Here is a 22,471-nt window from a genome sequence, read left to right on the forward strand (position 1 = left end):
CACATCGGACACTTTGACACATTTTTGGCGCCATTCACATTTATACTGCAATCAGTGCTATAAATATGCACTAATTACTGTATAAATGTGACTGGCAGGGAAGGGGTTAACGCTAGGGGGTGAGGAAGGGGTTAAATGTGTGTTCCCTAATTAGTGTTCTAACTGTGGGGGAAGGGGGGTGACCGATCTGTGTCTCTATGTACAAGAGACACAGATCCGTCTCCTCTCTCCCCTGACAGCACCGCTGTCTGCGAGAGCCGGGAATGAGAGATGATCTCATATGTAAACATATGAGATCATCTCTCATTGGCTGCACAGATCGCCTAGGAAACGGCCGCTCCGATTGGCCGTTCACGGCGATCTGTGACTGGCTGTGTCCAAGGGACACGGCCAGCACAGAAGTTCCCCGCTGCGCGCTCGGGAGCGCGCGCGGGGAACGCGGAAATGAGCTGCCGTCAATTGACGGCGGCTCAGAGATTTAGAACCACCCTGCGGCCGTCAATAGTCGTACGGCCGTAGGGAAGTGGTTAAAATAGTTTTTTTCATTACAAATGGAACAACAAGGACTGTATATGTGAAGAACATTTCACCTATGCATGAGGAGAGGTAACCAACCCCCCCCCCCCCCAACCCTTTCCCTCATAATAATTTAATAGCTTCTCTCCAATATACATTTTCAGTTATTAACAGTGCTGATCCAGAAGCATATATCCGGAAGCTCTCGGAAGGGCATGATCAATGTTCGCCTGATCTTAAGGTGTTTTTATCTAAAAATTACAGGATGTATGTATTTTTTGGGAAGCCGGTGGTTAGTAACACTTCCTTACTTGAAGATGCTGCTGGTGAAGAAACACTTTGTGATGATCCAGAAACAGCAGAAAGAGTGTATCTGTAATGAGACCTCTGGAGGGAAAGGCTACTTGCACTTTCATTATGTTCCTCATCATTTCATTCCATAAAGTAATTTTTAATGCCTTTAGGCCCCCTCTATGAACATACACACCACGGAGCGTATATAACGTCCAGAAGTTTTATTGCAAAGAAAGCATCACAAGAAATTTAGGGCCCCTCTGGCATGCAAGGATGTGTTTTTTAGCTTTTGGAAAATATTTATTTTCACATCATTTGCAAATTGCAGCTTTGTTCGCAGAAGAAATTGCACTATGGAAATGTTTTCAAACCCTAGATGTTGGTTTCACCATTTTACTCAGCGGAAGAAAAAAACTGTTTACTGACCAGACTATAGGAAAACATTATATGCTATGATGGTGGAGAACATTAGTAGAAATCATTTAAAGGTTAAATAAGACAGACAAATTTACGCTCTTGCCTGTCAATTAAGGCCCCTTTCACACTGGGGCTGAAGGTTCGTCGGCGGTAGAGCGGCGCTTTTTTTAGCGGCGCTTTACTGCCAATTTTGTGGCGCTATTCGCCCCCTGTCAGGGCAGTTTCACCCCCCCGCTAGCGCCTGAGAAAGGGTCAAAAACCGCCGCAAAATGCCTCTGCAGAGGCACATTGCCAGCGGTATAGCCACGTTGTCCCATTGATTCCAATGGGTGAGAGCAGTGTAGGAGAGGTATACACACCGCTTCTTCACCTCTCCAAAGATGCAGCTAGTAGGACGTTTTTTTACTGTTCTGCTAGCGCACCGCTCCTGTGTGAAAGCCCTTGGGCTTTAACACTGGGAACACAGCAGTGGCTGTTTAGGGTCGGTTTGTATGCACTATTTTTAGCATAATAGCGCCTGCAAACCGTTCCAGTGTATATATATATTGATCTGTTTGTATATGTTTCAGAGCTGCTTAGATGAACAGGAAGCCACAGAAGGATTACTGTCGATGGAGACTGAAAGTGAGTCATCAGAGGAAGAGACTATGGACCCAGAAGACCTTGCAAAGCTGGTAATTCCATGGTGTGAAAACCTCTATTAATAATATGTGGTTATTCCAAAAGCACAAGTTCTTACAGGCCTTGTTATCTTCAAATTTGTACATATTCAGATAGACGGCTATTTAGAAGCTATTGGCACAAGGATGAACATATGATATGATGTGAAGCTATTTATTCAGCTGGAGTTCATGTGTATTTAATCATACTGTACATTCTTTGTTGTGTCTGTCATTGTTTCTCCTGCTCAGAATGAGAGACTTTAGCTTATGTTTAGAGTATCTATAACCAGAATGTTTCTTTATTAGTGACATTAGCCACCAGTACAAATAGAGGCAGTGAATTCTCCCAGCAGGGACAGACAGTAGTATAAACCTGACAGGGGTTGTAACCCTTCACACTCCATTAAAAAGAAAAAAAGTAAGTTTTGGCTCTAGACATACCTTAACCACTTCAGCCCCAGAAGATTTGGCTGCTCAATGACCAGAGCACTTTTTACAATTTGGCACTGTGCTGATTTAACTGCTATGTGCGTGGTCATGCAATGTTGTACCTAAACAAAATTTGCGTCCTTTCCCCCCACAAATGGAGCTTTCTTTTGATGGTATTTGATTGCCTCTGCGATTTTTTTTTTTTGCAATATAAATGGAAAAAGACCAAAAATGTTGAAAAAAATATATATTTTCTACTTTTTGTTACAAGAAGAATCCAATGAACTCAATTTTAGTCATACATTTAGGCCAAAATGTATTCAGCCACAAGCCAAATTCTGGAATTTACACAGCTTTTAGTTCATGACTGCCTATGTAATTTCTTGAGGTGCTGAAATGGCAGGGCAGTACAACCCCCCCCCCCTCCCCCAAATAACCCCATTTTGGAAAGCAGACACCCCAAGGAAATTGCTGAGAGGCATGTTGAGCCCATTGAATACCGTAATTATCGGCGTATGAAAATCAGGGCAAAATCGTGGGTGTGCGGTATACGCCGATACCCGATTTCCCGCGCTGAGTTTGAATACTGCGCCGGCATATACCGAGTGCAGTACACTCGTGTATAGTCGGGCAGTCTCGGCTCCTCTCGCGCTCACGTCCTGGACGTACAGGACGTGAGCGCGAGAGGAGCCGAACTTGCCCGACTATACACGAGTGTACTGCGCCGGCATATACCGAGCGCAGTACATTCGTGTATAGTTGGGCAGGCTCGGCTCCTCTCACGCTCACGTCCTGGACGTACAGGACGTGAGCGCGAGAGTAGCCAAGCCTGCCCGACTATACACGAGTGTACTGCGCTCGGTATATGCTGACGCAGTATTCAAACTCGGCGCTGGAAAGCGGGAAACGAGCGGGGAGGACGCCGCAGAAGGACGCCGGACCCGACGAAGAGGACACCTGAAGCTGCAGACGGACGCCGGACCCGACGAGGCCGCCGATGGACGCGGCGCAAGACACCAAAACTGTAAGTACAAAAATCTTTTTTCCACAGGAATGCGGGTCCACTTTAGGGGTGCGCGCTATTCGCCGGAGCGCGCAATACCCCGATAAATACGGTATATAATTTTTTTGTCACTAGTGATTGAAAAATGAAAGAAAAATGCTATGGTTAATATTTGCTGTGTCCACATGGCTTCTCGCAAACTGCAAACAGGACTTTTTATGGCTTTCTTCCAACAATGGCATTCTTCTTGCCACTCTTCCATAAAGGCGTGTGGTCCCCCCAAAATCCATATCAGACCCTTATCTGAGCATGCAGCCCGGCAGGTAAGGAAAGGGATTTTATATTGTGTAACAGTGTCAATAATAACATTCATAAACATTTATGTGAAAGTACATTGGGATGTCACCCCCTGTGTCATAAGACAGTGCTCTGCCCTAGGGATTGGCACATATTGTCACTTTGCCCAGAAAGGGTAAGGTGACAGTATACCTTTCAGGGGCACCTGTATGGTAGTATTATGCTAACCCTTGTGTTTTTCTCAATTAATAGGACAGAGTTTTATCTCGAAGACATGATTCTTTACCAAACATTGGTTTTCCAACTTTATCTGCTCCAAAGCTTAAGGTAAATGTTATAAGGGAGAACGAAGGCTATTTTATTTTTAATTATACAAAAAAGTCCTACTTGTTTCAACCTGATCTCCAGTCTCTATAGACACATTTGTGGCAAGCTTGTATTTGCACATTTGAACATTTTTGGAATTTTGGGTTGCATTTATTAAGAAAATTGCCTTTTCATTACAACAATCAATCTTCTTCTCACTTCCTCTCCCTAAAGCAGGTTAGAAGATGTAAAGGAGACACTAACTGGTTACTTGGAGAAAATAACTGTTCTTTAGTCAGACACTTCACATGTGAGGCCTTTTTGTATGTACACGTTTAGAAGTATTCCGTTTCTAAGTACAATTAGGCAAACAAAATTACATCCTGGTAAAGGATTCAAATGGAATGAAGTTACTTTGGACTTTTAAGAGTGGTGCTTCTACTTTTTCTTAAAGTTTAAATCTTAAGTGTTCTTTCTTTTTTATGTCTTTTAACTACTTCACATCCTTAGGTAATTTTAAAACTTCCTAGACTTTAAGTGGTTAAAATTAGCCTATGGGTGTAGGCACAGTGTTCTTTTTTTTCAGCTGTTCAATAAAAGTGATCCAGGTGGCCCTACAGCAACCCGATCAAGTCTACAGTAGTGAGATGGGCTAGTAGTGCCGGGTCGTTCCTGGGCTTTCCTGTTCCTTTGGGACCGCAGTAAGCCGCCCCCATTCCCAGAGCTCCTCTATGACTAATGAATGCCAAGTGTTTTGTCACTTCCAGTTTCAGAGCTGTAGCTGGGGAAACATCTAATCGAGCATGATCTTGCTTGATTAGCTGAAGGGGAGACATCTGGGGCCTAATAGAATAAAAGAAATGTAATTGTAAAAAAAAAAGCAAAAAAAAAAAAGCAAAAGCACCCTGTGTTTCCTGCTCATTTATGTGAATACTGTAAAACAAAGAAAAGAGGGCACACCAAACTTGTGCATTTCCCAAATGGTATGTATGTACAGTAAAAAGAGGTATAGTCACAAACAACTCAGTGATTAAAGCAGGGTCGTCTTAATTGCATCATGGGCCCCTGGGCAAAGTAATGCTCTGGGGCTCCTACAATGGAGACAGTGCAGATAAACAGACATCAAGTAGGTAGGGGCAGACAATCAGAGCTTCCCCTTTTGGGTGGAGCTCCGAATTAACTACATGAACAATCATTCTGTACAGCAAAGAAACAGTGGGAAAATACTACATACATAAAATTAACAAAGCTGTCCTGTGCATATAATATATCTGCTAGATTGATGCCTCCCCAGCACTATAGCCCCTCCATGCCCCAGATATCCCCCCAGCACTCTGACCCCTCTACACCCCAGATATCCCCCCAGCACTCTGACCCCTCTACACCCCAGATATCAGCCCAGCACTCTGACCTCTCTACACCCCAGATATCCCCCCAACACTCTGACCCTCTACATCCCAGATATTCCCCCAGCACTCTGACCCCTCTACACCCCAGATATCCCCCCCCAGCACTCTGACCCCTCTACACCCCAGATATCCCCCCAGCACTCCGACCCCTCTACACCCCAGATATCCCCCCCCAGCACTCTGACCCCTCTACACCCCAGATATCCCCCCCAGCACTCTGACCCTCTACATCCCAGATATCCCCCCCAGCACTCTGACCCCTCTACACCCCAAATATCCCCCCGGAACTCTGACCCCTCTACACCCTAGATATTCCCCCCAGCACTGTAACCATATACCATAAGATACCCCTTGTATTGTGACCCCACTACATCCCTGATACGCCCTACACTGGCCTCTCTACATCCCTTCCTTTCGAGTCCCGAGTATTCAAGCTGCATGGGTCGGGGTCAGAGCATCACTGGCACTCTGACCCTGCTCCTCCCTGCTGGCTGTGAAATAATAGGTATCATTCTGCACAGCACGGCACACCACTGCCAGCCTGCCTCCCCTGTGTGTCCATATACTCTCAGTGCCATCATGGGGCCTCCAATTTGGGAGCAGCGTGGGCTCAAGGACCAGCTGCTTTGGGGAAAGTGCAAGGGCCCCCCATGCAGCTTGGGCCCCTGCACCCCTCTCATACAGCCCTGGAAAAGCATATCAGAGTCCACAGTATGCATAAAGCAACCAGTCACCTAGACTAATCCCAGCCAGCAAGCTGGAGGACCTTTCAGATGGCTGACAAGTTTCGAGGGGTGATCCCCTCTTTCTCAGAGCCAATCTCCCCTTGAAACGCATCAGCCATTTGAAAGGTCCTCCAGCTTCTTAGCTGTCTTCAGGTATACAGTTAAGAATAAAAGGAAGAACCTAACTGGTTGCTATGAGCAGTACTCTTCTCCATTGCATAAAAAAATTATGCAATCAGATTTTATACTTTTGTCTTTTTCCCCCCACAGAAAACACACTCTTCTTCTTCTCCAAATATATCGATCTCAGGGGAAAGTAAATTCCATCTTTCAGCTGACTTTCAAACAAGTATGAAGGAGCTTGCAGCATGGAAGCAACAACATTACAGGCCTCTAGAAGCTGTAACTGTCTGTGCAGGTGAAGAAACAGAGGAGCAAAAACCCCAAATAATTCCAGGCATCTCTGCACAGACAGACTTATTTACTGACCAAGACAAAGAGTTGACTTATACAGAGGTGGGGGCTGTTCAACAACAGACTTTGAGGCATGTCAAGAGGAAGAAATATAAGAAGAAGAAAGGACACTTGGATCCTAAGAAACTGAAAATTATATTACAGGAGCTAAAACGACCACTGCAGAGTCTTAAAAGGTAAGTTATTGTGATGTAGAAAACAAGACTATGGGTAAGCTGATGTACAAACAGATGATGAATAATGGATGATAGCTTCTTCTAAAGGTTCTTTTCTGCTATTTTTATTTCCTGAAATTTCCACAGCAGGCTTCACTGAATCTGCAATGTTATAGCAGGTACTGAACACCTGCTTACCGGAAGTGTGTGTGTATTGGAATGCCTCATTCTGAGAAGATACAGAATAGGAACAAGAATAAGGGTCAAAAAAGAGCTCTGGGTCGGATTTTAGAGGCACATTAGACGGTATATAATTAAAAAACATGAACTTTATTGATATAAAAATTTGTTGTGCAAACAGACCAATAGGTAGATTCAGAAAGAGTTAGGCCGGCTTATCAGTAGATAAGCCGACCTAACTCAGAATCTACGCCGACTTATGTTTAAGTGTATTCTCAATCAGAGATACACTTAAACATATCTAAGATACGACGGCTTGTGCCGTGCTATCTTAGGTTGCAATATTTCGGATGGCCGCTAGGTGGCGCTTACATTGCGGTCGGCGTAGAATATGTAAATTAGTAGATACGCCGATTCACGAACGTACGCCCGGCCGACGCAGTACTTTTACGCTGTTTACGTTAGAGATAGGCCGCCTAAAGTTAGAGCTAGGCCCTAGTTGGAATAGTAATGTTAAGTATGGCCGCCGTTCCCATGTCGAAATTTTTACGTCGTTTGCGGAAGTCGTCCGTGAATCGGGATTTACGTCGTTTACGTCCACGTCGAAATCAATAGGCCCGTGCGGCGTACTTAGCCGCAATGCACACTGGGAAATGTAGGCGCCCGGCGCAGGCGCAGTTAACAAAAAACGTCAAAAACGTAAGGTCAAGCCCCATTGACATAAAACACGCCCCCTTACACACATTTGAATTAGACGCCCGCCCACTTTAGGCTATGCCGCCGTAACTTAGCAGGCAAGTACATTGTGAATCATGTACTTGCCTAGCTAACTTACGGCGGCGTAGCCTAAACACACTAAGCTATGCCGCCGCAAAGTTGCGGACATCTGACTGAATCTAGCTACAAGTCTTTGAGCCCAACTCCAGGCAGAGCATATTGGGATTGATTTAAAGGCAATAGACTATAGCAGTGATGGTGAACCTTGGTACCCCAGATGTTTCGGAACTACATTTCCTTTCCCAATCTGCTCATGCACGCTGCAGTGTAGTTGAGCATCGTGGGAAATATAGTTCCAAAACATCTGGGGTGCTAAGGTTCGCTATCACTGGACTATAGACTGTGCACTCTGCAAGTGCAGTTTCTCCGGAGCTTAGTAAAAGAGGTGAATTTACTAAGCTCTAGAAAAACTGCACTTGCAAAGTGCACAACCGATTCACCTTTAGTAATTCAACCCCACTGTTTAATTTTGGATAGAGCGGGCAGGGTTGGGTTGAGTTGAGAGGTATCTTGATATAGAGCGGTCTCTCCCTTCACTAGGGTTTTCTTCTTTGGATTACTTGCTACAACTGGTGAGATCTGAGGGGTTATATCCCTAAAGGCCAGGCCTCTAGTTTTATTGCCTAGTTCCCATATCTCCTGTAGGCAGCAGTATAACCCTTCATTGCTTTATATCATCAAAGCTGTGTCGCTCAATGGACTTTGAGAAATGGATTTTAATGTGAGTATAAAAATTCCTTTTTCTGCACCACTTATATGCACGTGTACTGTTCTCTTCACATTACTGGCATAGGACGTACATTATTGTGGTGACCTTCCTGCACTGGCCATGATACATTACAGTCCTATTACTCTTGACTTAGCACCAACGATTGTGCCAGGAGAAACAAATTTTGAGGGCAGTGTGTGGGAATGCAGGGTTCTTTTTTTTATTAATGCAGTTTTGTTATTACTTTTATTTTAATGAGCATTCTTTTTAATTTGGTTTGCATGTTTAAGATCTGCTTTAAACATTCCATTAAAACCATCTACACATTGCAGGCTATTCACTACAAGTCTTGGCATATACCATGCGGCATCAAATGACAATGTCAGTATAATGGGATTATACTGTACTTCCACATGAAATACAATGATGGGCAGCAGGAAATATTTATGTACACAAGACAGATGTAGTCCAGGAGCTCACTCGTCTATCCTTTCAGGGGATTGTCACCCTTATTTCTGTTTGAGGAATAGCACATTCATTAGTGTCAATTTCTTCATCTTCCTTTTACATAGGATTCTGCCCATTTTACCATCTGCCTTTTGTTTGTCTCCGTCCTCCATTTTACCGCTTACTGTGGTCATCTCCTGGGTATTGCAGTTTTGTTCAGCCCTTTGTCTGCCTCCAAGACCTATACATTTGCATGGCTTTTGTCATATCACCAGTGAATTTCAACACATAAACCCAACTGTCCTGAGGAAGCAAAAGTCTACAGTGAAATGCGTTGGCATTTTGATTTGGAAAAGTACATCTGCTCTATTTCACATAGAGAAAAAATGATGTGGTCCAAGGCACCATAGGTAAATGGCCTCTATCCCAAATTTTGAACAGAAAAAAGAGAGTTTGGTCAGTGGGACTTTAAATGAGCTCTATTTCACATGTTCATGTATTAAGTTGGTATATGCCAGATCATGATGGATGTCCATTTCCAATACTTTGTTGATAAAAGATTGATTTTATATTAGTGTATCTGCCTCATGTTGTGCCTATAAAGTCTCTTAATGTTGAACAATTGTTTTTTTTTTGTCCTTTGTCCACATAAAATACAAGTATTTGTAGTCAAAATTACAGCTCTGGCTTATATTTATATCCATACAGATCTGTGTCCGTTGAAAGAATCCCCATTGGTTCAAGACCAACTCAGCATCTGCGGAGCTCCAGTCTCCCTCGCCAGTTGGACTTTTCATTCTTCATAAGAACACAGGGTGGTGCCCAAACTGGTCAGGATCTTCGAGAATGGGTGAGAGACATCTGGAATAGTTGGTTTGATGAAGTTTTTCCACCAAGTCAGACACCTATGGAAGATGAAGCACAGTACTATGATATAGCTGGTCCTGCAATTCTGCCTGATCCTGAAAAGAAGGAGACACCATTGACAGCAGGCTTGGATTCAGTACCGCCTGTGCTTGTAGAGGACCCAGCAGCATCTGTGCAAGATGTGGAGAGTGAGATTTCCTATCTCACCAGTTTAATAGAGAAGCAGGAGAGACCATCTGTATTCCACTACTGCAGAAGAGGTGCTTTGCACAGAAAACTAGGCAATCTACACCTTGCCTTACAAGATTTAGATATGGTAAGAAGCTGAAAAAAGTTTAAAAACGTTCCTAATATTTTATTTATGAAAGTTGACCTGTGAGGATGGTAATGTTTGGAGCAGTTCCTGCTGTCTTAATGTATGTGTAGATTGGGGGCTGTCATCCTGATCCTCACATCACTACCTAGTAAGTCACTGCCCTGGAACAAGCATACATGAAGGTTCAGACTTTTAGATTGAAAGTGTATTTAAACAGTTAGCATTGTTCTCAGTTATCTTCCTGGACTTTGTGTAGTCCTAACACACTACTTATCATAGGGTGACAATGCAACTTGGTACGTTTGTCATCCTAGGACAGGAAGTGAGTTAATGGCAGGATTATCAGTTTAAAGGTGGAAAGAAAGTGTCAAAAAGGAAAACAAATACAGCCACCACATCTAAGCACTGGTAAGCTACATTACTTGTTTTATATATATATATATATATATATATATATATATATTATATATATAGTGATTGAAAGAAGAGGTCTCCTGCGCTTGCCTAGTGCATCAACATAATAATACAGGGAACCAACGTGTTCAATATGTGAGAATGCTGCTCAAATCTATAAAGTGTACAAATCCACAAAAAATTGAATAAAGAAAAAAATGTGATGAGCGCAACCTCTAAAAACACTCTCAAAATGAAATATAAGGGTCAGCGCAGTGATCCAAATAAATAACCAAAATAATGTAAGTACCTATGGAATAAAGTGCAATGGTGCAATATAATGAACTCAGAGGAGTGTATAAGATCCGAGACCCTAATAAAATTGAAAAATTGGAAAAAACACAGTTTCCTCTGATGAAGTCACGTGAGGTGACGCAACGCGTCAGAAACATTGCATGTGGCCGGAAGTGATGTGGATTACACCCGTAATCACGGTTTATATCCCTGTTTTGTTTTTAATTCTGCTTGTAAGCACCCAATTTTTGGCTTTTTTTAAATTTCTTGGTCTTTACTTATTTCACAATGAGAGTTCTTTTCTTCTGCCATTTTCCCTATCTACATTGTGAGCCCCCATTTTACTGAAGACCATCGCCATTATTAAGAACATCAGGAAGCTGTACACTACGGATACTATCCTCTCAGCAAGACGTCCTGGAGTTATGCAAGGCTTATGATCTTTGTTATTGAGGTAAGCGCTCTGTTAGCCCACATGTAAAGAGGACCATCACTTGAAGCACTTTGATCATTATTTGAAGCACTTGAAGCCAGTATTTGAATATTCCTACACCAGCAAAAGCACTTTTGACTGATATTAATTTATTTTGCTTCCCTTCAATTTTTCCTTTTGTCATTTTCGTATAGCACCAGGCCTGTGTGTTAGACACTCCCACATGTTTAACGTTTAGGAGGTTTAGTGTTATTAGGGTCTCGGATCTTACACACTCCTCATTATATTGCACTGTCGCACTTTATTCCATAGGTACTCACATTATTTTGGTTATTTATTTGGATCAATGCGCTGACCCTTATATCTCATTTTGAGAGTGTTTTTAGAGGTTGCGCTCATCAATTTTTTTCTTTATATATATCTATAGATATATATAGATATATATAGTGCCTTGAAAAAGTATTCATATCCCTTGAAATTTTACACATGTCATTTGTCATGTTACAAACAAAAACATAAATGAATTTTATTGGGATTTTATGTGATAGACCAACACAAAGTTGCACATAATTGTGAAGTGGTAGAAAAATTCTAAATGTTTTTCAATTTTTTTTTACAAATAAATATGTGAAAAGTGTGGCCTGCATTTGTATTCAGCCCCCCTGAGTCAATACTTTGTATAACCACCTTTCCCTGCAATTACAGCTGCAAGTCTTTTTGGGTATGTCTCTACCAACTTTGCACATCTAGAGAGTGACATTTTTGCCCATTCTTCTCTGCAAAATAGCTAAAGCTCTGTCAGATTGAATGGAACGCATTTGTAAACAGCAATTTTCAAGTCTTGCCACAGATTCTCAATTGGATTTAGGTCTGGACTTTGACTGGACCATTCTAACACATGAATACGCTTTGATCTAAACCATTCTATTGTAGCTCTGGCTGTATGTTTATGGTCGTTGTCCTGCTGGAAGGTGAACCTCCGCCCCAGTCTCAAGTCTTTTGCAGACTTTAACCGGTTTTCTTCTAAGGTTGTCCTGTATTTTGCTTCTTACATCTTCCCATCAACTCTGACCAACTTCCCTGTCCCTGCTGAAGAAAAGCATTCCCACAACATGATGCTGCCACCACCATGTTTCACAGTAGGGATGGTGTGTTCAGGGTGATGTGCAGTGTTAGTTTTCCGCCACACATAGTGTTTTGCTTTTAGGCCAAAAAGTTCAATTTTGGTCTCTTCTGATCAGAGCACCTTCTTTCACATGTGTCCCCCACATGGCTTTGCACAAACTACAAATGGTACTTCTTATGGATTTCTTTCAACATTGGCTTTCTTCTTGCCACTCTTCCATAAAGGCCAGATTTGTGGAGTGTATGACTAATAGTCGTCCTGTGGAGAGATTCTCCCACCTGAGCTGTGGATCTCTGCAGCTCCTCCAGAGTTACCATGGGCCTCTTGGCTGCTTTTCTGATTAATGCTCTCCTTGCCCAGCCTGTCAGTTTAGGTGGATGGCCATGTCCTGGTAGGTTTGCAGTTGTGCCATATTCTTTCTATTTTCGGGAAGATGATGGATTGAACAGTGCTCTGTGAGATGTTCAAAGATTGGGATATTTTTTATAACTTCTCCACAACTTTATCCCTGACCTGTCTGGTGTGTTCATTGGCCTTCATGATGCTGTTTGTTCACTAAGGTTCTCCTTCCAAACCTCTGAGAGCTTCACAGAACAGTATTTTTACTGACATTAAATTACACACAGGCCTTAGTAAGATCTGCATCTGGCATTTCACTATTATTGTCCTTAGAATCATGATTTCTAATTAGTCAGATAAGGTAGACTTCAGGCCAGATGTTATTTTGCTCAGCAATAACCATTTTTAGTGTCCTGTAAGTCCATATAGAAATTATGACAATAAGGCCCCTTTCACATGGGCGGATAGAATTCAGCTTTTAGCTGCGGATAGATCAAGTTATCTACCGCCGCTAAACTGGGACAAAGCTTTCCTATTTCCCCATTCACACACTGCGTTTAGCAACAGTTTTGTTACATGGGGTTTGGTGCAGTTAGAAAAACTAACTTTGACTGCGTCCTGGAACGATTTATTGCAGTTATCTACATCTATCTGCAGGTAATCGTAGTGTACTATTTTACCTGCAGATAGTAGCATCAACAAGGAAAGAAAAACAACAGGAAGCACATCAGAAATGGCAAGAATGTTCCAACGCAGCTAAACTCAGCCGCATGTAAAAGGCAGCTAATCGCAAGTGAACGCTGTGCCAGGATTCTCTGAATGTCAAAATAACAGAACATGCTTTTAACTGCGGCAGAACAGCCGCCCTTGTGAAAGGGACCTAACAGTTACTGTATTTCCACCGTATTTTCTGAAGGTTGCTAAATTCTATTACCACATGGATGGGATCTAGAAAAATACATCATCCCAATGTGTATATACTGCATATAAGAATTTGGAAAACATAAGTCACTTCTTTCTTCTACACAGGTTATAAAACAGGAGCCACAACTGCTGGATGCATATTGGCATAGACATCTGATTTTCTTGCTGCAGGGGAAGACAAACGAGGCTCTAGATGACTTGAACTTCATTATTAAATATAATAAAACACATGCAGGTAAGACGTTTGCTCAGCTAGGTACCCTGTATGGGGCTGAATACTGGGACTAAGGCAACATAGGTGAAGGTGGCCAAGTGGTTAACACTTCCACTTAGCAGCATTAGGGTCATCGGTTTGAATCCCAACCATACCACTACCTGCCTTGAGTTTGCATGTTCTTCCTGTGCCTGGGTTTCTTCTAGGTACTTATATAGCAGATGACGCAGCGCTGATAAAGTCCATATACGTATAAAAACACATTCCGTGAGGTAGTTCAGTGATCATATATTGAGGACATGCAAAGTGACTCCGTGGGTGCGATGGACCTCCACCAGTAGTAAACAATGGCCGCTCACCTCACAAAGTGGACCCTTTGGTTATGGAGGGTCACATACACAATCACCAGCGAACACTTATAAGGATCCAAAAGTACTCAGGAACCAGAGGAGAAGCTATACCAATAGGAATGATGTTCCATATGCCATAAGATCATGATCAGGCAGATGCATAGTGCTCTCCGTATGAACAATAAATATTTATTAAAAGTGGTTATAACAACTTGCAGACAAGGCACCTATTCCGGTGATGCAGCGTGTATACAGATCAAAACAATGTGATGGCCGCGGGTGATGTCACAACACTCCTTCCTACCGCGATATCGTATGGCATATGGAAGATTATTCCTATTGGGGACACAAGTTTTAAAAACTGACGTTTTTTCGGGAGCAATGATTTTAATAATGCTTAAAGTGAAACAATAAAAGTGAACTATTGCTTTAAATTTCGTACCTGGGGGGTGTCTATAGTATGCCTGTAAAGTAGCGCATGTTTCCTGTGTTTGTAACTGTCCCTGCACAAAATGACATTTCTAATGCCGCGTACACACGATCGGTTCGTCTGATGAAAACGGTTTGATGGACCGTTTTCATCAGACGAACCGATTGTGTTTGGGCCCCATCGGTTTTTTGTCCATCGGTGAAAAAACTAGGAACTTGTTTTAAAATTATCTGATGGTTAAAAAAACGATAGAAAAAAACGATCGTCTGTGGACACGTTCATCGGTTAAAAATCCACGCATGCTCAGAATCAAGTCGACGCATGCTTGGAAGCATTGAACTTAATTTTTCTCAGCACGTCGTTGTGTTTTACGTCACCGCGTTCTGACACAATCGTTTTTTTAACTGATGGTGTGTAGGCAAGACTGATGAAAGTCAGCTTAATCGGATATCTGATGAAAAAATCCACCAGACTGTTTTCATTGGATGAACCGATCGTGTTTACAGGGCATAAAGGAAAAAAAGTATTTTAAAACTACTCGCGGCTATAATGAATTGTCGGGTCCCACCAATACAGATAAAAGTCATTGAAAAAAACGACATGGGTTCCCCTCCCCACTCCATTACCAGGACTGGGGGACAGGCCCTTTAGGTCTGGTATGGATTTTAAGAGGAACCCCGCGCCAAAGTTAAAAAAAATGGCGTGGGGTTCCCCCCAAGAATCCATCTCCCATAGACTTTTAAAGGGTGTTACATGGCTTTCAAATTTGCCACGAACACCCCAAATTGTTCGCTATTCAGCAAACGGGCGGACAGCCAATGTTCGAGTTGAACTCATGTTCGACCCGAACATAAAGCTCTTTCCTACTTATGACACTGGTAACATTGCCAGGGCCTTACAAAATCCCTCTGGAAAGGTAACTTTACAAGTGTCTTTAGGGAGATCTTGTTCCTAAACTGTGTTTGTTGCATAGGCTCCTCTCACTGAGGTAAAGCAGAGGACATAGGCAGTTCAAGGTGGCACTGGAAAGTTGGTGCCGGATAAGGATGAAAAGCCTTCCACAAGAAAGTCCTTTCTTGGAAGTGTTTCTGAAAGTAAATGTCTGTCTATTTGTATGGCTTGGGTGACGTAGCTAAATCCAATAGATGTCGAGTGACGCATGGGTGCAGGAGTTACTGGGGGTCACTGTATACACAGAAGTTATTGGAATCATTAGAGTGCAAGTGTCACTGGATATGCTGGGGTCACTGATATGATCTTTGCCTCTGGTGACCCTTAAAGACATGGAATCAAAGGGGTGCACGGTGCACCTACATTTCTGGAGGCAGAAGTGTTGTGGTCACTGGAGTGCAGTGGTTGCTGAAGGAACAGGAGAGCAGGTTGCTGGATGCACAGGAGAGCAAGTGTCACTAGAAGGCACAGAAGTGCAGGTGTCACTAGAGGCTCTGGTAGGCAATGGTCTCTGGAGACACAGACGTCATAGTCGAGACAAGAGGCACGTGGAGATGCTAATGGCACAGGGAACTTGGCTTAGATGTAGTGTTGTGTTGCTTGAATGCTGAACAGCATATCTCCTCGCCAATTAAGATAGAATCTAATGGGTCATGGTAGTGCCACTCCATCAGAAATCTGGGAGTGCAGACAGCCTCACACCAGAGGGTAAACCTGGTGCCAAATCCCAGGTACAGTGAGTATGACATACCTGTTATTACAGGTCATTCGGTCTCTGGCTGGGTAAGCAAGGCGGTGCTCCCTCACTGACAGAAACACTGAGAAATATTTCTTACTAGCTAGAGCAGTGGTCATCAACCCTGTCCTCAGGGCTCATTAACAGGCCAGGTTTGCAAAATAACTGAAATACATCACAGGTGATATAATTTGCTGCTCAGTTAATGCAGTATTGTAGTCTGCACCTCCCCAAGGTAATACATAAAACCTGACCTATTAGTTGGCTCAGAGGACAGGGTTGATGACCATTGCTCTAGAGAACAACTCCTTGCACATCCAGCCAGCAAGGGAGTGACCTTTACAGACGGGTGAGAATTTCTTTGCTCTACCTTGGTTGTCACTAGTAACAGGATTGTAAGTGTGACATTGGCCCTAAAGATTTTTGCATTATACACTGCTTTGGAATATCAAGAGAAATGCTGAAGGATAAATAACCCTAAATATTGTTCTTTTCTACCATACTGTATACAAATCAGATGCGTACTTGTCCAAAGCTGAGATATACAAGCAGAAGAAGGACTACACTTTGGCTATAGTGAACTATACACAAGCTCTTAAATGTCAGCCAACGAACGATGACATCTATTTCCGGCGGGCACAAATGTACGAGGCTCAGGATGAACTTATTATAGCCATGGATAATTATGCTCAGGTATTTATATGCAATTAGTATAATCATATACTGCTTCAAAACATCCTCTATGAAGAGTGTTCCTAAATGACCTTCTGCATATGACGAAGATATGAATTGGCAAAACAGTATTTTTTTTTTCATTCTTACAGTGCTTTTCCCATAATCCCAGTCGGACAGATGCTCTTATGAAGCATGGCATGTACTATTTTGCGAACAGCAACTGGGGTGCAGCAGTACAGGACTTCACAGCTGCCATCAAACAGGACTTTACTAATGTGGAGGCCAGGTAACTGATTGTGACATCTCCAACATGGAGGGCTTAAATGTTTGTGCTGCCAAGAAAATCATTTGATATAGACCCTTACTAAAATCCCCCATTTAAATTTGTGTTTCATGAAATTTTCATCTCCATTTTTGCCAAAGTTATGTCCCATTTTCTGTAGCACCAGCAGCAAAAATAATATAATTTCTGTAAATCACATGGCACAGTAAAATTCTTCTGAATGGCAGATGAGAATGTATGCAATATTTTCCAACTATGCACCACATTATACCTTATCTGATTCCCTTAAGCAAATCACAAGCTAACCTAATGATACTCCTATGATAAAACCTGTGTTGTGTTTGCTGATGAATTTATCAGGAAATAGAATTGCATTGACAACCTAGTAAAAACAGGTCTGTAGTAGGGTTGAGCTTTATGTTCGAGTCGAACATGAGTTCGACTCGAACATTGGCCGTTCGCCCATTCAGCGAACAGCGAACAATTTGGGGTGTTCGCGGCAAATTTTAAAAGCCGCGGAACACCCTTTAAAAGTCTATGGGAGAAATCAAAAGTGTTAATGTGAAAGGTTAATATGCAAGTTATTGTCATAAAAAGTGTTTGGGGACCCTGATCCTGCCCCAGGGGACATGTATCAATGCAAAAAATGTACAACGTTTTAAAAACTGCATTTTTTTTCGGGAGCAGTGATTTTAATAATGCTTAAAGTGAAACAATAAAAGTGAAATCTTCCTTTAAATTTCGTACCTGGGGGTGTCTAAAGTATGCCTTTAAAGTAGCGCATGTTTCCCATGTACACTGATGCTGGTAAACAGACATTAAGGAGCAGTTGGGGAGTTTTTTCCCTGAATTTTCCTCGATGTTATCTTATAAGTACATGTACACAGGGTCGTTTATAGTCGTTTTTAGGCAGTTGAGTTTTGAAGGATTTTTTTAAAGCAAACAAATGCATTCAGGACGGATGTTCAGAGGCATTTGAAACGGCAAATGCCTGTAACAGCTTGTAAACGCGTTAACTCACGTTTTTAATGGAGATACATTTTTGACTATTTGAAAAAAAAAAACACTTCTAAATGTAAACGCGTCATGTAAATGCTGCAAAACAGATGTTTTTAAATGTCAGTTACTATCTGTCAAGTCAAAAAGTTTAGGAGAGGGTTTAAAATGTCCTGTGTACATTAAGCCTTAACCACTTGCCACCTGCTTAGTAAATATACTGCAAGCAGGCAGCACAGCCAGGCACCGCAATGTAACCATACATTGTGGTGTACTTCCACCCCTTGCTGACCCGTGCTTTGATTGGACACGGCATTGTCAGTAGATTGCAGCCATTGATTGTTGGCTAAAACCTGATGATTAGCTGTGGCCAATCACAGCACAGAGTTCTGTGTTGACAAACATACAGAACATTGTACACAGACAGCGATCTGTCTGTTTCTTCTGTAAATGATACAAGGTACAGCGCTACACAAATAAGCAATGATCAACCTGATAAGTGAACACAGGTGTACAATAATAAATGCGTTTAGAATAAAGTGCACAAATCTAAAGTGCATCTAAATGCTCAAAACCAAACGGTATTAAAAAAAGAGAAATGAAAATGAATAATGAATAATAATTAGGTCAATAAACCATAAAAAAGCAATCCTTGTAGTGTGATTCATAATGGTGCACAAAGTTGAATTTGTGAAAAGAGGAATCTTCTTCCACCTAAGACACCCAAACAGTGGTGTTGTAGTCTCCTTACCAAAAGTAGGTGACCGCTATCTCTCTAAGCACAGGGGTTTAAAGTCTCCCAACAGACTCACTGCAGATGATTTGCAAGCACAGGCTGGTGTCTTAATGCCTCAAGAAATGAAAAACAGAAAGAGACTCCATAGCGTAATACTGCTTGACAAATATGTTTAATTTTCTAAAAGTATTGCACTTACAATTTGACTGTTAAAAATTTGTGATGGATTAACATAGAGGGACGCGGCATCTCCTCAAGGCTTCTCCTGTCTGTTAAGCTCCGTATCAGTGTAACTCTGTGTAGAAAGGCGTAATGACGTCGAATCAGCTGGCCCTGAAATCGCCTCTAAATTCAGGGAGAAAAGCAGCCAGATCTGTTTGTAAAAGCAACGCACATTACACACACTACACTTGTTAGCCACACAGTTAACCCCTTGATTGCCCATTGATGTTAACCCCTTCCCAGCTAGTGCCATGTGTACTGTGTACAGTATTATCACTGATCACTGTATTAGCTAGTGTCATTTAGCACTAGATTGTCCTCCACACTATTAGTTGCTGATTACCGCCATTACTAGTATAGTGTCTGTGCAGATCAGCGTCTTGGTCATGATCAGGACTATACCAGTGTATAGTATCCCAAAAATGCAGTTTGGTTTTTACCAAAGATGCGTATCAGTATACATTTGACCTAAATTTATGAAGAAATTCGATTTCATTCCAGTGGATATGTTTTATAACAGAATGTAGAAAGTACTGTTTTTTTTTTTTTTCTTCACATTTAGAAGATTTCTTTCTTGTATAATAAATAATAAAAAAAACACAGTGCAGATCAAATACCACCAAAAGAAAGCTCTATTGGTTTGAAAATTATTATATGAATTTCATTTGCGTACAGTGTTGTAACCATGCAATTGTCAGTTAAAGTAACACAGTGCTGAATCTAAAAAAATGCCCTGGTCGCGAAGGGGGCAAAACCTTCCAGAGGTCAAGTGGGTAAACAGGAACTCCTCAGATTTTTTTTTTGTAGCCCCACTTACCTATTATGCAGTGTCGTCCTGGATTCAGATACTCAACTGCCTAGTGGATCCTGCATTGTTTATATTGTGAATGGTAGCGGCAGTGCACAGAGCCTTAGCTGATCTTGGGGGTGAAGGTCAGCTTCATATAGAGACTAAAACTCTTAGAATGTCAGGGTTTTTGCCAGGGAGCCAATAAGCTTCTCAATAATTGTTGTTCTTATGGATGTCTTTCTTGTCATCTAATCAGCCAAGATTCTTTGAGTCACACAAGTAGAACCGCTTTCTTAGAAATGGAAATGTTTGTGAGGTTTCTCATTGACGATAAAAAATAAGTTTGTATGTACTTGCAAGTCCTCTCTTCTGAGTTTTTCTTGGGTGAGCATGAAAACCACCCTTCACTCCAATACCCTTTATATCAATATTAAAACAAATGAAGCAACCCATCAGTTCATCATTTCAGAGTAACTGAAAATAGTTGCCAATTGGTTGCTATGTTGTTGTTGTTGTTGTTGTTTAGTCATTTACTTGTGTACGACTCTTCGTGACCTCAGGGACCTTAGCATGCCAGGCTTTTCTGTCCCCCACTGCCTCCCGGAGCTTACTTAGCTTTATGTTCATTGTTTCGATGATGCTATCTATCCATCTTGTTTTCTGTTATCCTTATCTCCTTTGTCATCCATGTTTCCCAGCATCAAGGTATTTTCCAATGATGAGTCCTCTCTTTGCATTAGGTGGCCAAAGTATTTGAGTTTCAGCTTCAGGATCTGTTCTTCCAGTGAATATTCAGGGTTGATTTCCTTCAGGATTGACTGGTTTGATCTTCTTGCCCTCCAAGGGACTTTCAATAGTCTTCTCCAACACCAAAATTCAAAAGCATAAATTCTTCGGCGCTTTGCCTTCCTTATAGTCCAACTTTCACATCCATAGGCTACTACTGGGAAAACCATAGCTTTGACTAAACAGTACTTTGTCGGTATGGTGATGTCTCTGCTTTTTATAATGTTGTCTAGGTTTTCCATTGCTTTCCTCCCAGAAGCAAGCGTCCTTTAACATCATGGCTACAGTCACCGTCTACCGTGATCTTGGAGCCTAGGAAGATCAAATCTCTCACTGTTTCCATTTCTACTCCTTTTATTTTCCAAGGACCGGTTGTCATGATCTTAGTTTTACCAATGTTCAATTACAGTCCAGCTTTTGCACTCTCCTCTTTCACCTTAATTAAGAGACCCTTTAGTTCTTCTTCACTTTCTGTGTAGTATCGTCTGCATATTTTACGTTGCTATAGGTGTTTGCATTTTGCTTTCTGTATCTGAGAATGGCCATAGCGACCCAATAATTGCAGGATATGGTCTTAAAGTCAAGCATTGCCTACGATTTCCAGGCTGTTTTTGATCTGCTAGACAATAAGTGTCAACAGCGATCATTATTGCTCAGGGATTTATTTCTTATTTATTTGAATTGGATATTATTGTATTGGGGTTCATTCTCCTTTAACAATTTTTTGTCTGTTTTTGATGAGATTGTAAACTTGTGGCCAAAGTAAAGTGTATTTCCATATAACAGAACTTTCCGTGGAAGAGCTTACACCAAGCTAGCTCGCTACAATGAGGCAGCAGAAGACTTTTCGGCTATTATTCATTTGGATCCCAAGAACTGGATGGCTTTTTATTACAGAGGATGTTTGCTGCGCAAGTGCTATCCACACCATGCCCTGCAAGACTTCAGCATTTCTGGTAAAAAAAATGTTCAGGAGAATTCAACAACGGTAGTCAACATCATGTTTCTCTCATTTAACCCCCCCTAACTCTTAATATTAATCCTCTTTAATCCAACCCTGACACTTAGCTATTAACCTAATCCTAACATAATACTTTAAATTCAACCTAACCCTAAAATATAACCTATCATTTAATCCTCTATATCTTAACCTTACCCTTAGTAACCACATCAAATTATTGGCTCTGAAAGCCACCTCTTATACACTGGGAAACACTTACCCACTCAGAAATATAGCCAAAGCTACATACAAACTGTGACTTTAAAGTGAGACTAAACGCTGCAATATACTCACCTCCACCTTCCAGCGATGCAACCGTTGCATACCTCGCAGGCCGCTGTAATCTTCTCTCCGGGTTTGCAGCCTCTTGATTGGCTGGCAGAGAATGATGTCATCCCATGCATGCGCATGGAAGTAAATCATGCTAGCACAGCCAAAGTGTCCTGGGCATGTGCATTAAATAGAAGACTGCAGGCAGGAAGGTAAGTATGCAATTTTAGGTTTAGTTCCACTTTACTAGTAAACTTCAAGCCTTGTCCCACCCACATCTGCCTCTTGGGTTTCCCCATTGGCTAGTGAGACTGTACATCTCAGATAATCACTTATAGGGTGGCTTCAGAGTTGAGAGGGAATAGGTCCAAGTTAAGAGACAAGCATAACAAGGGTAGTACATGCAATCGGCCTTGGAGTATTACAGCAGCAACCCACGGTTGTGGTCAGTGACAGGGCTCACGTTCAGATTTCCAGTGAATGACCAGGAACATGCTCACAAGAATTGGACAAGTGCCTGGTTCATTACAGGAGTATATT

At 41.9% G+C, this 22,471-nt stretch overlaps 1 protein-coding gene across 2 annotated transcripts in view; it reads left to right on the top strand.

Moving 5' to 3' along the window:
- TTC6 (tetratricopeptide repeat domain 6) overlaps nt 1-22,471 on the top strand; it is a 174,676-nt gene that overhangs the window by 67,282 nt on the left and 84,923 nt on the right. For both annotated transcript variants that reach the window (XM_040333738.1, XM_040333739.1), the window contains exons 9-16: nt 1,797-1,901; nt 3,871-3,945; nt 6,329-6,708; nt 9,509-9,983; nt 13,598-13,727; nt 16,691-16,866; nt 16,998-17,134; nt 21,448-21,617. In XM_040333738.1, the coding sequence (XP_040189672.1) occupies nt 1,797-1,901; nt 3,871-3,945; nt 6,329-6,708; nt 9,509-9,983; nt 13,598-13,727; nt 16,691-16,866; nt 16,998-17,134; nt 21,448-21,617 (1,648 nt within the window). The remainder of the gene's footprint in view (nt 1-1,796; nt 1,902-3,870; nt 3,946-6,328; nt 6,709-9,508; nt 9,984-13,597; nt 13,728-16,690; nt 16,867-16,997; nt 17,135-21,447; nt 21,618-22,471) is intronic.

Source organism: Rana temporaria, chromosome 13 (genome assembly GCF_905171775.1).
Source record: "Rana temporaria chromosome 13, aRanTem1.1, whole genome shotgun sequence".
Taxonomy (NCBI): Eukaryota; Metazoa; Chordata; class Amphibia; order Anura; family Ranidae; genus Rana; species Rana temporaria.